General features: G+C 36.0%; 1 protein-coding gene across 2 annotated transcripts in view; it reads right to left on the bottom strand.

Annotated features, from left to right (window-relative positions):
• The window catches only part of SPATA17 (spermatogenesis associated 17), a 94,391-nt gene that overhangs the window by 26,514 nt on the left and 53,366 nt on the right, over positions 1-14,511 (bottom strand). For both annotated transcript variants that reach the window (XM_052806189.1, XM_052806188.1), the window contains 2 exons: positions 8,502-8,705; positions 3,110-3,261 (listed from right to left, as the gene is read on the bottom strand). In XM_052806189.1, the coding sequence (XP_052662149.1) occupies positions 3,110-3,261; positions 8,502-8,705 (356 nt within the window). The remainder of the gene's footprint in view (positions 1-3,109; positions 3,262-8,501; positions 8,706-14,511) is intronic.

Consider the following 14,511-nt stretch of genomic DNA (forward strand, 5'->3'; position numbering starts at 1 on the left):
TGTGCAAGCATTGCACTCTGCTGCACACAAGTGAACCAGTGTGTTCAGGACTAGCTTGGCTATCTCCAGTACAGCCCTGAGCATGGACACAGCCAGAAGCTGAGATCACTTGCCTGATGTCACACCAGAAGACTACAATAAATCAGTAAACCTCAGCCTTACACTATTGCTGGTTTATCCCTATTCTATCACCACATTGCAACTCATTCTGATGTATGTTGACTTTATAAAGATGTTTAATAGTATACTTTGAAGCATTAGGCATATTATGTGAGGCAGATTTCAGCAAAGTTAATGAAAATAATTTACATTTTTGTTCTCTGGAAAATTAGGCCAGCATGCAGCTGCATGCAACTGAGTAAAGGACTTTTCATGCTTAGTGATCTAAATCTGTTGGATCCAGCAGTTAGTGTCTCAAACTAGACACTAGTTTACTAAGTGGCCATCCCGAAGGAGTCCAATTGTCGCTCCTATCCAAGTGGACGGGGAAATCACTTCATTTGTATGAATAATAGCACAATAAGGCAGTAACAGCTTCAATTACATGAAAAAAAAATAATCATTCTTATTAGACTAGTTTAGCCAGTTGCTCTTTCATTACAAAATAGGAGATTCTAGCAGTTGCTTTAAGTAAGCACAACATTCTCTCTTGCTTTCATTTGTACTACTTCTGCCTGCCTCAAACTCTCCCACAGCTTTTTCAATTATTTCTGCATTTTATCAGAAGCAAAAACTTTCTCAGAGCTTGAAACACTTAGAGAAAATGTGTTACAACTTTAAAGAACCCTGACAATCAAAAGTGAGTGGGAATTCTGAATGTTGTTGGAAATTGCAGGTATACACCAACAATTTTTCTGTCTTAAGAGATATCACACAATATTCACTCTGGAAATATACAGATCAAGGATTCAGTTTGTCATTTTATGCAAACACAAGCTTTCTCAAAAAATGCCACCCACTTCCACTGTTCATTCTCTCCTTATTTTCTAAAGTAGAAGAATAATCAGCATAGGAAGCACTACCAGGAAGAAATACAGTCCCAAAGTACACAATTACATAGAAAGAGACAGAAATTTGTCAATTCATAATAGACACTGCTGAGAAAAACCCACTGCAGAATCGGAGTAACCCTTTGCTGACTCCTCCCTGGAGACCGGCATCCCACACAGCAGCTGCAGCATTACTAGTGAGCATTAGTCCTGATGATGACCTGCAACTCTGTCATCACCTTTTCAAGGTTACAGATATGACCCTTGCATGGTTGGTTGAATATGAAGCACAAACGGAATGATCACAGCCTGAAAATGTATAATACGCTATGCATTTAGCGTGCATGAAACTGAGAATCATTGCTGTTAGGACATTGCTTCTGTGCATTAAGGATGGCACTAAATGCTTCTTTACCCATAAGGTAAATAAAGACCCCTGATCGATTAATATCTGTCAAAGTTGGAGACTTCAAATTTAAACTGTACAAGACCAAAGCTTCACAATTCACTCACTGAAGAGAGTCAGTGAAATATTTATTACAAGATCTGACCTTCTGAAACTGTTGACACAGTGATGTCTGGGGTAAACCTCATCAAATAAAGACTGGGCAATATAGTCATGCTTATAAATGAACAACATCATCCATCCTCAGTTGGAGTGCATCAGTCAAAATTTATTCAGTGAAAAGAACACTTTAAATGAGAGGTAGAACATTAATTATTACCTAGTGGGTTTTTTTCTTTAAATTTCACTGGCAGAAGCTAGAAATAAAATTAAAAAAAAAAAAAAGGCCCAGATTTAAGCTGAGATGTGAAAGTTAACCTGCTTTTCTCTGACACCAATAAATGAAAGAATAGAGAGAGGAATAGAAAACTGAAGTACATTTTTACTTGTAACTTAACTCAGTTATGTTTTTGGTATGCAAGCAATAAAAAGCACTGTATCTCATTTTTGGCACCACATACAAAAATTAACATTGCCTGAAAGTGGAAAAGTAGCGGACCTAAGAAAATTTTTTTCTTTCAAAACTGTTTTTGAGTAGAATTTCCATTTAAAGTCACTGTTAATACTAAATCAGGGAAAATGTGAGGAAAACAATCCAGCAATAAAAACATAAAAGCCAAACTATGCAAATGCAATTGATTCTGGCATTCTTAAGTGCCAGTCCTGAAGCTGACACATGGCAACATGGAGCTGATAGAAAAGCTTGAAACAGATCAAAGACAGCAAAGCATTGTGTCCCAGTGAATCAGTGGATCACAGGCTGCTCATGAGGAAAGGTGATTGCTTTCTGTCCTGAATTCTGGTATTAAAGCATCAAAGGATTGCCAAAAGCAGTGAATTCAAGGGAAAAATTGACAAAACATCAATTTTTTCTAGTTAACTACAAAGCCAGAGCAGGTTACTTAACAGGCTTTTATTATGACTGGACAAAAGACTTCCATCATGATAAGAAAAGTACTGGAAATATTCTGGTAATAGCCTTAAATCTTTTGGGACAGAAACCTTAAATCTTTTGGGTTGGATTATGTCTGTATTTGGGATTGTATGGAAAAGAACTGGCCTATCTGACACTATTACAGATGCTATGGCTTAGGAAACCAAACTGCTTCAAAGATGATTACAGTTTTTGCATCATGTTCTAACGTGCAACATATGCTCCCTTCCCTTCCAAGTGAGCTTTGGTAGTCTAATGGAAGAGAAAGCAAGTCTCATTGGCATGCAACACTGTCTTTCCTCCCATAGTCTGTAAACTCCCTGAATATGAAGACTGAAACAGTATTTTTTCCTTGGCAAGGTGCATGTGGCAAAGCAGAATTTGCATTTGTTTTCTTCCCATTAAGCCCATCTGTTGCATCACACGTTGTTATTATTATTATTACAAGTTCTTCTATAGATTCATAGATATGGATGGCACATGCCACACAATTACAAGATAGGGTCTCTGCCCTGAACAGTTTATAATCTAAGGACACAGAATTTAGAAGTAGGTACATAGAATGTTTGCTAGTAAGCTGTCAGGTTTGACATTTCATTTTGTCAGGCATGAAAGGTTTCTGAAAGCAACGGAATAAAGAAAACATTCTTATAACAATATAAGAAAAAACAAAGAACTTACTCATTGTCATGTATACGGTTTCTCCATTCCTCCCTTTTCATTTCCTCTCTGGCCTTCTCTAGTGGTGAATTGATTGATGCTGCCACTCGCAAGGTTGGTTCCAAAGGCTTGTGGCGCTGCCGCAATACTTCAGCAGTATCGCGGAAAGGCCCCTGAAAGGTATAGGATAATGTAAGTGTTTTATTGTGGGGTTACAGTTCTTTTCTTTCCTTCTTTTATTCATGACACATCACTGATGAAAGAGGACACAGAATGTCTGGGAAGTGTAGCAAGACTTTTCTTCCAAAATAATTAAAGCAGTTCATTTTGATAGAGAGTTACAGATAACACAAAGATTGATAACATGCTCTAAAGCTCCAAAGAGAGAATGAGAAATGTGCACTCCAGATTTGTTTAACTACTAATAAATATTTATTATTTTAAAACCATACATTGTTAGAACTGATTTGGAAAACTTAGTTTTTCCTTAGAAAAAACTATTGTTGAAATTAAATCTGATACACAAGTATTAACTGCATCTAGATTCTGCTTAAGCAGAAAGCTTAAGCCTTTTGCTTTTCATAGGATAAATAATGTTTTACCTTGAAGAACATGCTCTTTTCAATTTAACTACAAAGCTACCTGGACGGGAACTTAATACATGACTTAAGATACAATTCTTCTAATACAATTCAAACTAATGACTTCAATAATATAGGTGTATAGTCTGTTTTTGAAAAGTCTAATTCCACATTAATGTCATTATTCTTAATTAAAAAAAAGAAAGCTCATAATTCTTTTACAAGTCTCTATATACACATATATATCTTTTTTCCAGAGTATATTGTTTAATAACTGATCATATCAGCATCCACCATTGAACAACACAGACAAATAGCAGCAGGAAGTCCTTTCCTGCACTGTCAAAGTGACATATCCTATGTCTTGCTTTTAGTACTAACCAGTAAGAACTTACCTGGAGTATAATTAGTGCCATATTACACTCAGGACAGTTTAGTGGCAGCTCTTGGTTTAGAAGTGTTGTTAATTAATTTTTATTTTATTTTCATCATTGTTGATCCTGCAATGAACTACTGAAATCTACTGAAACTATGAACAGACAAAGAATCGTAATCACAGCTTTATTCTTAAAGATATCCTTCTTTAAATAGGTTATCACTAACAAGTCACAGCTGGAGTTACTGCAAGCACTGAGTGAAGACTGTGGGGCTAATAAAAAGAAATGATTCACGCCTCATTTATGTTCACTTATGTTTTACATTAATAGAAACCAATAATAGGAACCAGTTACCATAAAAGTCATGGACCGTAAATAACACAAATGGCAAATAAGTATCATCTAGTACTTTTCACAGCTGGACAGGAGGATTGCTATATTTGAAAGTAGTTAATGGATTTTTATTGGAACTTTACTTTTTAAAGGCACAGCACCATGATTTCAAGATCTTTTTAAAGGTCCTACTAAGCAAGCGAGCATAATATTTACACTTATTACAGATATTTTCTTGCTTCTACTTTCTAAGTCTGTGTAAAAAAAATGTTCATTTAATATAACCACAATAAGTCTTTAAACACAGAATGAAAAGTGTTATGGCCTGTGAGAGAATAATCAATACTAGAATAGGTCATTAAAACTAGTAAGCAATGTTCCAGTAATATATAATCTGATGATCAAGTTAAAAAAAAGGTTTAAAATTTATAATAAAAAATGAATAATCTGTATTGCAAGATGTTTGCATGAAGTGGATATATGGAGCAAAGAAGAAAGAAATGTACTATTGTCAAATAATATCAAGATAAATATGTTTGCTTTTAGAAAACAGTCTTTCAGAATATTGTATTTCTTCTTCATTGTAAAATATTGACTCATATTCCGTCAGGGTAAGGGCCAAATCAGATATCCAAGCAAGGGTTTTTTTCCATCTTTAATTTCTAAGACCTTCTAACTCTTTCTCAATCCATAGTTCAAATGAAATTAATAGAGTCCAACTACTAATGGAAGGAGGGGGGAAAGAGTGTAACTAAGCAAAGGTCTCTCAGACAAGACTGTGTCATCACTAATGAAAGTGGGGTATATATGTTAGAATATTAAGATAACTGTAAACATTCCTTGCAGATTTTCCCATTCCTCTGGATCATGTATTTGAAGAAACTTAACTAGCAATAGGCACCTAAGGAATATATCTAAGATGACAAGACCTCTCAAAAATGCATTTACCTATTTCCATTTTACAAGATTAACTTTAAGATTTGTGGAATATGTGGTAGAATGGTGCTTACATATGTTTTCAAATGCCTGCAAGCATTTCAGGCATCGTGCTTCAAAACTGAAATCTTCCTGGGGAGGTCAGGCTAGGAAAGGAAGGGAGGGAGTCAACCAACAGTTTTCACCCTGAAAGCTGCTCACACAACTCTATGTTCTATGTTTGGAATTTGTACTGAGTAGCATAAATCTTCTGGCTACTGGTTGGTCTGCCAAATAAAGTTTAGCAGATCGGCATTCTTACTACTTTACCATAAAATCAGAAATTCATGACAAAAATTATGATCTACATGAAATCATATGTTCTCCATTGCCCCCATTCCAGGAGAGCTAACAGCATGCAAAAATTCCCCTAAAAATGGCAATATGCCTTCTGTTATTAATGCCTTCTAATGAACAGATGACTAATTTTAGCATTATCTGTGTTTCCATCAAACTGTAATTCTAGTTAACTCAGTAATAAAAATGATAGATCTAACTCATGTATAAGCATCATTAAAACTTTTCTTTTAAATACACTATCTTACACACACAGAGCTTACCTATAAAATGCTAAATACCCATTTCCCTAAGAGAAAGCTGATAGATGGATAGCTAATTTTTGTTCTTTTAAACATATATAACTGACATTCTCATGTAAAATATCTATGGGCAACACAAATTTTAGATACCTGAAAGAACAGTGAAGTAACAAGTGACTCACAGTGGGCCTGATAGATATTAGAAAAAGATGCTTGGTGCCAAAAAGTGTTACCACAGAGAACTAGGACACAAGTATATCTAGTAATTAAATTCCTTATTGTCACACCAGACAACTTTCAGGATGATGTGTTCTGATAGGTTTTCATTTCCAGCTGTTTCATCAGCTCAAACCAGTGTCCTTTTCTTAGACATACAACCCTAAATTGTCAAAGTGTTGTGCAGGGATTTAGCCGTGTGACTCCCATTAACATCAATAAGAGTCGCGCAGCTAAATCCACGCGCTGTGCTTTGAAAATTTACCCCACAGTGTACATCCCAGGGTGCTGAAAGGATTAAAGTATTATATAGTAAATTCCCTCTTTGAGGTGCAGAAAATAAACAGAACTCTTCTGGTTTGTTCTAAAAGGCTATCTGTGCATGACTGCTGTGCGTGCGTCCGAACTTAGAAAGGTCTGTAAAATATTAGAAATCCAAACAGAAGCTTGTAAGATACTTTGTATACAGTAAAGCGGTTTTACAAGAGCAACTTAACAATGGATAACCTCTGAGTTCCCTCTTCATTTAAAAGCATGACTCCTAAACAATGTCCAGTAGGCAAAATCTTCCCCTCTATCCTGAGAGACGGAGCATTCAGGCACATCCCACTGAAGGACCATCATAGCTCCTTTGGTCCCAGAATGTAAAGCTATAATGTCATATTTATCTCAACTCCAAACTACCTGATCACCCAAACTGTTTGTTGGCTCACGCTTTGTCTCAATTCTAATGTGAGTCAGTAAGTTCATTCCATGAGGAAGCTCAAGCAGTCAAGGTAGGGAGAACATAAGGAGGGAAGGACAAAGGTGGAGAATTGCCCTGAGGTTGATCCCTACTGTTATAAGCAGTGTGGATCTCTGTGTGGCTCACCTCTACTTCTCCAGATGTATTCTGGCAGGCCTGCATCTCCTCCTTGTACTCTAACCCAAGTGCCTTTGCCTTCATGTCCCACCACCAGTACAGACTTGTCCTGCTACACACAAGTCAATCATGACATAAAGATGAGAAAAGCCTTTTCTGTGTGGGTTAGCCAGTATACCCACAGCTGTCCCCACTGAAGAACAACGTGGATGCAATCAATAAACCACAGATAAATTGTGGCAGATGGCGTGTGTACACATAGTTTGAACCCAGCAGTAGTTCAAACTTAAGACTGTGTTCAGATCACCTCTACTGAGGGCTGTAATAATATAGTAAAAATAACCATATTGATTCCGAGGAGTAAAATACCAATAAAGATATATTATACATTGCTCATTGCTCATTATTGTTTAATTTCTGTAAATAAATGATAGCTTTAGTGAAAGTTACTGAGAAGGACTCATTTAGAAGCATTGTCTTTCTAAGCAAAATATGGAAGAGAAAATTTAAATACAGGACAGAGTACAAAAAAAAAAATTGTAAAAGGTTCTGAAGACATTGTGGTCATTCAAAGTCAAACTGGCACTGAAAGTGTATGTGTGAGGTATGAAGGTTCCATAGATTAGGCAAACTGAAAAATTCTTCAGAATAGAGGGAAAGATAGAAGTTCTATCCCAAAAGTACCTGTGTCAGTCATTTACTAGCAAAAGCTACATGTCATTGTACTGTCATCAAGTGAGGAACATAAAGGCCTCAAAAGTCTATCTGCTGTGTATATTGGGCATATTCCCAGTAGGTTTTGATAATAAGGTGGCAAAAGCTGTTTTGCCATCTTGTGGGATGTTCACTCTGATGCATTATATCAGAAATCTCCGTTACCTTATAGAAGAGAAAAAAAAGCTATCTGCAACATATGTTGACATCAACTGAAATTAAAATTGAGACCATGACTGTTAAGAATGGGAGCTGGGCAACTTGGCTGTAATGCAGAACAAAATGTAGAAATTTTTGTAATGAAAGCTGACACACAGCTAGTGGACACAAAAGAGCAGGAACTATTCTATACTGAGAGGATGTCTCTTGGCCTTCATATGGAAAACGGTTGCAAAAAGAGGAAGAAGTTGTCAAAACTGGTTAATTTGTCCTATTACCTTTCATTTCTCCTATTATTTTATTGAGTTAAAATTGGAAATTAAGAATTCTACCTTTAATGAATCATAATATTGATATTCAATTATATCAGGTCTTCCCTTTGAAATGTCGGAAATGACTTTTTTTTCCCCGAAGAACAAAAGTAAAGTCTAAAGAAACATATTTCCCTGTTTTTACATACTACCTAGGTTTCTTTTTCTTTAAGACAAATCTGTTTCAAAAACTTTATATCCTGAATGCAAGCACTAAACCTATATATAAAACTCAAATCCACAAAAGGGATTTTTGGACTTGATGAACCAACTCAAGATATTCTATGATAATCTATGATAAAAAGATATGAACAGAAGCTGCCTCAGAGCCACTGAAAAATGTTACCTGAGGTTTCTGTCTGCCAATAGGTGGCAGAGGCTGTGCTGTGGAGAAAGTCGGAGGCCTTTTACAAGTCGGCCAGTCATAGAGCTCATAGGCGAAGGGACTCTTCATTTGTTGCTGTCTGTGGCTCAATGGCTTTGACTTCCGTAGCAGCAGTTCCATTGGATCTGGGGATTTTCTGAATGGTGAATTGTATATGCCTGCAATCTGAGCAGAAGATGGGGTTATCTTTAACTTCAACTAACTTCAAACTTATTCTTGCATTTATTCTGTAAATCAAACCAATTAAAAAAACCTATATAATGAACAGTTCTACACAAAGTTTCTGACAGCTACTGACATGGGATAGATCTATAGTTTAAATGCATCTCTGGGCATTGCATTACAGTTACAAAAGGGTTTAAATAGGATAATGTAATAGGTAATCTGAGTTTCAGCTCTTCAAGTGGGGGTAACTTTCATTTTATGGAAGGAAATGCTTCCTGTATCTCAAACCCCAGTTTTCTTTCAGTCACATTAAATTTTCCACCTTCCACAGCAGTAGTCAAAGAAACATGCCAGTTTTCCCTTAAAAAATTATTAAAAGTGTACAAATTTGCATGTAGTTTTAAAGGCAAACTATTATAGCTGTTTTGAAATTTAAAGTTTAGTTTAAATACTGGTTTAAATTCCTAAACACAATAGGAACAAAAATGTATTACCTATTATTTCCAAACACATACTTAAAGAGTAAAATAAATGCTTATGCAAGGGAACATAACTCCTGCCCCTTTAAACTCTGTGCTAGCTGTCTCACAATGTGGACTAAGACAGTGGCAACTGCAGCATTTTTAAAAGTAAAACTGAGTGATTAGTTAAGGGGAAATACAAGAAAACGTATGGAATACCAAAAACAAGTAATTGTTTCTTTCCAGCAAAATGGTCACATTAAATTTCTTTAACTATTCAAATGTATTTAGTTTTGATAGTATAAAAATTGCAAAAAACCCAAAACCATAGAATATAAATTTCTGAACTGTGAATTAAACTGAAAGATTCATTCTTTACCAAATTTGATATTTCATTTTTTCAGGATACCTCATTAATTGCATCACTAGTATGATCTAATATAACAATTACTAATATAAAACATACATTTCAAACTCTGAACAAGTAATCCATGTCATTAACAATCTGTGAATATCTGGCAAGTCAAAATTATGTGACAGACTGTTCCCAAATCATTCCTAGAAATGTAGGGATTTTATCAGCTGTATATAAACAATTCTCAAATAGACATATGTGAGTTTACTGAATTAATTATGAACTGTTAAACATGAGAATTCCTATACCATATTGCACAAAGCCACTAAATCTCCTATAAAACAGATGATATGTGCTTAAAATACACCTGGCGAAAATTAAAGATATTGAGTTGCTTTAAGGATATTTATCTTTTCTACAACAGAATACTCAGAGTATTCTTAAGACTTTTAAAGTAAATTTGCTGGTTAAAATATATGGTCCTTTGCTTTTACTATAATTTTAATTGCTATGAAGTATTGAATACTTATAGTAGGAAAAGAAATCCATTTCGTGATGTGGGGAAAGGTAAGGAAAAGAGTACATGTTTAAAATCTTTCATTTCTCCTTTGGAACACTACTGAGGACCCATGAGAAAACTAAGTAGAGCATCAGCCTTCTCATAAAGTATTAAGCTCTTGAGGCTGAGAGGATTGAACACTCCCCAATTAGCTCTAATGTATTTTTCATTAACTTCTACTGCAAAGTTCCAATTTCTTGTGTCAAAACAGTTAAATAAGGCCCATATAAAACTTATTGTTTAATGGACAAAAATATTCAGAGATGGTAGATTATTCAAAATATTTTTGGGCTATTCAAAATTTTATGGGGTATATTCTTCAACTCTGTAAGTGATCTGGCCCTAATGACAATTTATATTGGCCCTCTGTTACATGTTCGCCTCTTAGTGCAAACCCTGTAAACTATTCCATTGCACTATCAGTCTAAATGTGTAATGGGAAAGAGGACATGAATAGAGATAAGTGGTAGAAACAGATGTATGCCAAACAACCACTGGTTGTTCATTCAGCTCTTCAGGATGCCAAACTAAAATGGCAGGGATCCATGCTTCAAATAGTAGGCAAGAAGAATCACTGGAGTGAACGTGAAATTGCAGGTCCATCTGTATGATCTGTAAAATCCAGCTGCATCTTAAAACTTTGGTTCTGAAAGTCTGGTACTGACTCACATAAACATCTCACAAAGTTACAGATTCTCCTAATGCTCTTATTATTTTTGCAACATTTCATACATTGTTCTATTGCAATTTTCTTATCAGCCCAGTATATTTTTGCCTGCGAACACTTGGTGACCTGTAAGCACTACGTAGACACAAGTTCCTTATGTTGTCTTAGGCTTTATTGCACTGTTCCACAATTCTTGAATGCATTTACACTGTACACTTGTGTCCTGGTTTCAGCTGGGATAGAATTAACTGTCTTCCTAGTAGCTGGTACAGTGCTATGTTTTGAGTTCAGTATGCGAAGAATGTTGATAACACTGATGTTTTCAGTTGTTGCTCAGTAGTGTTTAGACTAAAGTCAAGGATTTTTCAGCTTCTCATGCCCAGCCAGTGAGAAAGCTGGAGGGGCACAAGAAGTTGGCACAGGACACAGCCAGGGCACCTGACCCAAACTGGCCAACGGGGTATTCCATACCATGTGACGTCCCATCCAGTATAGGAATGGGGAAGTGGGGGCGGGGAATCGCCGCTCGGGGGACTGGCTGGGTGTCAGTCGGCGGGTGGTGAGCAATTGCACTGCGCATCATTTGTACATTCCAATCCTTTCATTATTACTGTTGTCATTTTATTAGTGTTATCATTATCATTATTAGTTTCTTCTTTTCTGTTCTATTAAACCGTTCTTATCTCAACCCACGGGTTTTGCTTCTTTTCCCGATTTTCTCCCCCATCCCACTGGGTGGGGGGGGAGTGAGTGAGCGGCTGCGTGGTGCTTAGTTGCTGGCTGGGGTTAAACCACGACAACTTGTTACACAAGCTCTCTTACATATAAAATGCCACAGTCAAGATCTTCCTCACAAATTAGATTCCACGTTGTAGATATACAAACTAACTCACAGTCATTACGGCTCCTCACCCATTAGTCCTACCATGGCCATTGGCTTTGCCTATGTTCTGATCAATGAATTTTTGCCTTCTCTCTGTCAATGACAGTAAAATAGAAAAGTGATTGCCTGTGACTACCTTTTTTTCACTTTTCACTGAACTGCTCATTGTATTGTTACTTTATCTTTCCACCCATTCCTATGCCATCTATGTTCAGCTGTTGTATCCTGCCTAACATGGAGACTGTGCATTCTAGCCATGCCGTGCGTCTGCAGAGGTCCCCAGCTAGTGGGAGAGATACTGCGCTCTCATGGTACATCTGTGAAGCACATTTCATAGAAAACTACAATGTCCCTGAAAATGTAAACATTTTCTAGAAGAAAAACATCTCCATGTGCACCACTGAGAATCAGGATTACCTAGAATACACCACTATGGCATAACAATGACTCTCTGAAGTTGGCGGGCATGGATTTGTCGATCAGTAGCAAATCCTGATCAGGGCTGCATCTGCCCAAAATTTACACCCCTTTTTAAGCCTTTTCTTAAAAAAAAAAAAAAAAAGCTGAAGAGCAAATTCAGTAGAAAATTTAAAAAAAAAAAAAATTAGATTATTTTAACCTACATGACATTGGTTTGTTTTTTGGTTTTTGTTTCCCCAAAGTGGAAAAATACATCATCTTAAATAATTTACACATTTTTCCTCTGAAGAATTACAGGCAAGAAGAACTTTAAAGTGATGTGCTGTCTGGGCTCTAAGAATTGGCATTGCTTCTGTTAGTCGTACTTAGAGCAAGTATAAATGGCTCCACGAGTACAATGGCTCCACGAGTATAATGGCTCTCTGAAATTGCATTTTGCAATCTGTATTGAGATACTACATATAGTCTACTTGATATTTCTTTGTTTAAATGTTTGGCAGTAGAAAAAATTATAGTTCATAAATGGTTCACTGTGAAATGCTACTGAATATCTCAAAGTGCAAAAGGAGGATTGGATTTTAGCACTTTTAATGATACCAGAATTAGCCATAATAGGTGTGGGAATCCATTGATTCAGTGTCTCTTGAATTATTATTGCTGAAAAAGTGTTTTAACAAAGAGCCATCTTTTGTTGTTCTTTTTTTTACATGCTATCAGGTTAAACATGCCGATAGCGTACGAACTATGAAAATGGATTTGGAGTTTTAGTGAGGCCAGCTGGACACTTTAAAAGTTCTTGCCTCTACAGTTGAAAATCTGTAAGATCTAGGTCAAAATTTATTATGAAGTGCATTTTGAAATAATAATTTTTAAGCCATCCTTGGTAATTACATTTTAATTATATATGTTCAAGTATTCAAACAGACAGATAGCAGAGCAATCAGCAGAGTTAGTATCTAGATAGATAAAATTAATACCAATTTACTCTAAATTCCCCAAGGTTTGTGGTTAGTTTTTAGGCCTAAATTTAAAATTGGCAAAATTTGGTAGGAGAGAAAAGGGGATGAGTTTTATTCTGCTTTCCAGTTCAGACCAATCTCTGGCAAAATTGCTTCCATTCATTTTTAAATATCTCTGCAAGTCAGAGTCTTATTTTTGTAATTTCTTGCACATGTGCTGTGTGCTGATGGATGCCCTATTCACTCTATCCTCTGCAGGGAGCTGGCAGTCTGCAGAAATCTAAGAATCTGGAGGATCAAAGCCTTTGGTACTTAATAAATTTGCATATCTTCTTGAGACCAGGACAATGTGTTTAAAGCTTTACTTCATCTTTTCCCTACTTTATACAATATTCTCTCAACTACAAAACCATTCTAGTTAATACTGCTTTTTCAATGGTAGAAGAGTATCTGTCTTGAGATATTACCTCATACTTTGATTCCAGTATTTCCCCACCTTTAGTCCATAAGAAAATATGTCACCCTCCAAAATATTATGATAGGTGACAAAAAGTACTTCTTGTCTGCAGGGAGAATGACACATTTTTCTGTACTCGTGTTCTTCACAACTAAGAAGGGCCTCAGTCAAAGCCAGCTTTCCGGGACTTCATTTCCAGGAACAATTTTCTAAAATGACAAACACTATGGGGAAATCTGTGCTAACTGTTAAAAAACCTACAACGGAGTTATTTGCAGTACTGTCATGCTAACTTCCACCTCAATAAGACCAAAGAAATCTCTGGAGGGGACTCTGCTAATAGCTTCTTACTGACCTCCTTGCATCAGGCCGTTCTGGTGAATGGTGGCCCAGTGGTGAATATGGCAAATGAGGTGTGAAAGCACAGATATTTTTTTTTTTTTTAAGACTATGGTTCTGACTTGTCAGGGAAAATAAAAAAAAAAAAAAAAAAGAGAGAAATGAGTTATACAATAGATATATTTTTCCCCTAGAATTCTCTGCCTCAGACCTTCCATCATGGAAACCCAAGCATGACCTGGAATATTAATTGTGTCAGGTCAAGCATACTGGCAAATGTACCATTTGTTACCCAGTCATCCTTAGCATTACATTAATATTTTGAATCATTTTGCATTTCTAACACTCTATCATTTAGTTTCCTCCCAATCATTTTCTTATCTTTATAATTAATGGTAGCATATAAAGAAAGAAAAAAACATAAGAAAACAAATATTAATTTAATGAACATTAGCAAAGAAAAGATTTGTGGGGGTTTTTTTATATTTTGTATTGCTTCCACTTCTAATCCTATATTTAGTCTATGCTGTAGAATATCCATTTTTGTCTTTTCCTGTTTATCATTTCTATACGGAGAGAAAGACTTAACTGTTTTTCCCCAGAATACAACAAAGAAATTATTAAGGAGCTTGCCTTGAAAGCTAAACTATGAAGGAAGACAGCAGCAAAAGAAATAGAAAGAAGGAAGGAAGAAAGGAAAGAAAAA

Source organism: Harpia harpyja, chromosome 13 (genome assembly GCF_026419915.1).
Source record: "Harpia harpyja isolate bHarHar1 chromosome 13, bHarHar1 primary haplotype, whole genome shotgun sequence".
Taxonomy (NCBI): Eukaryota; Metazoa; Chordata; class Aves; order Accipitriformes; family Accipitridae; genus Harpia; species Harpia harpyja.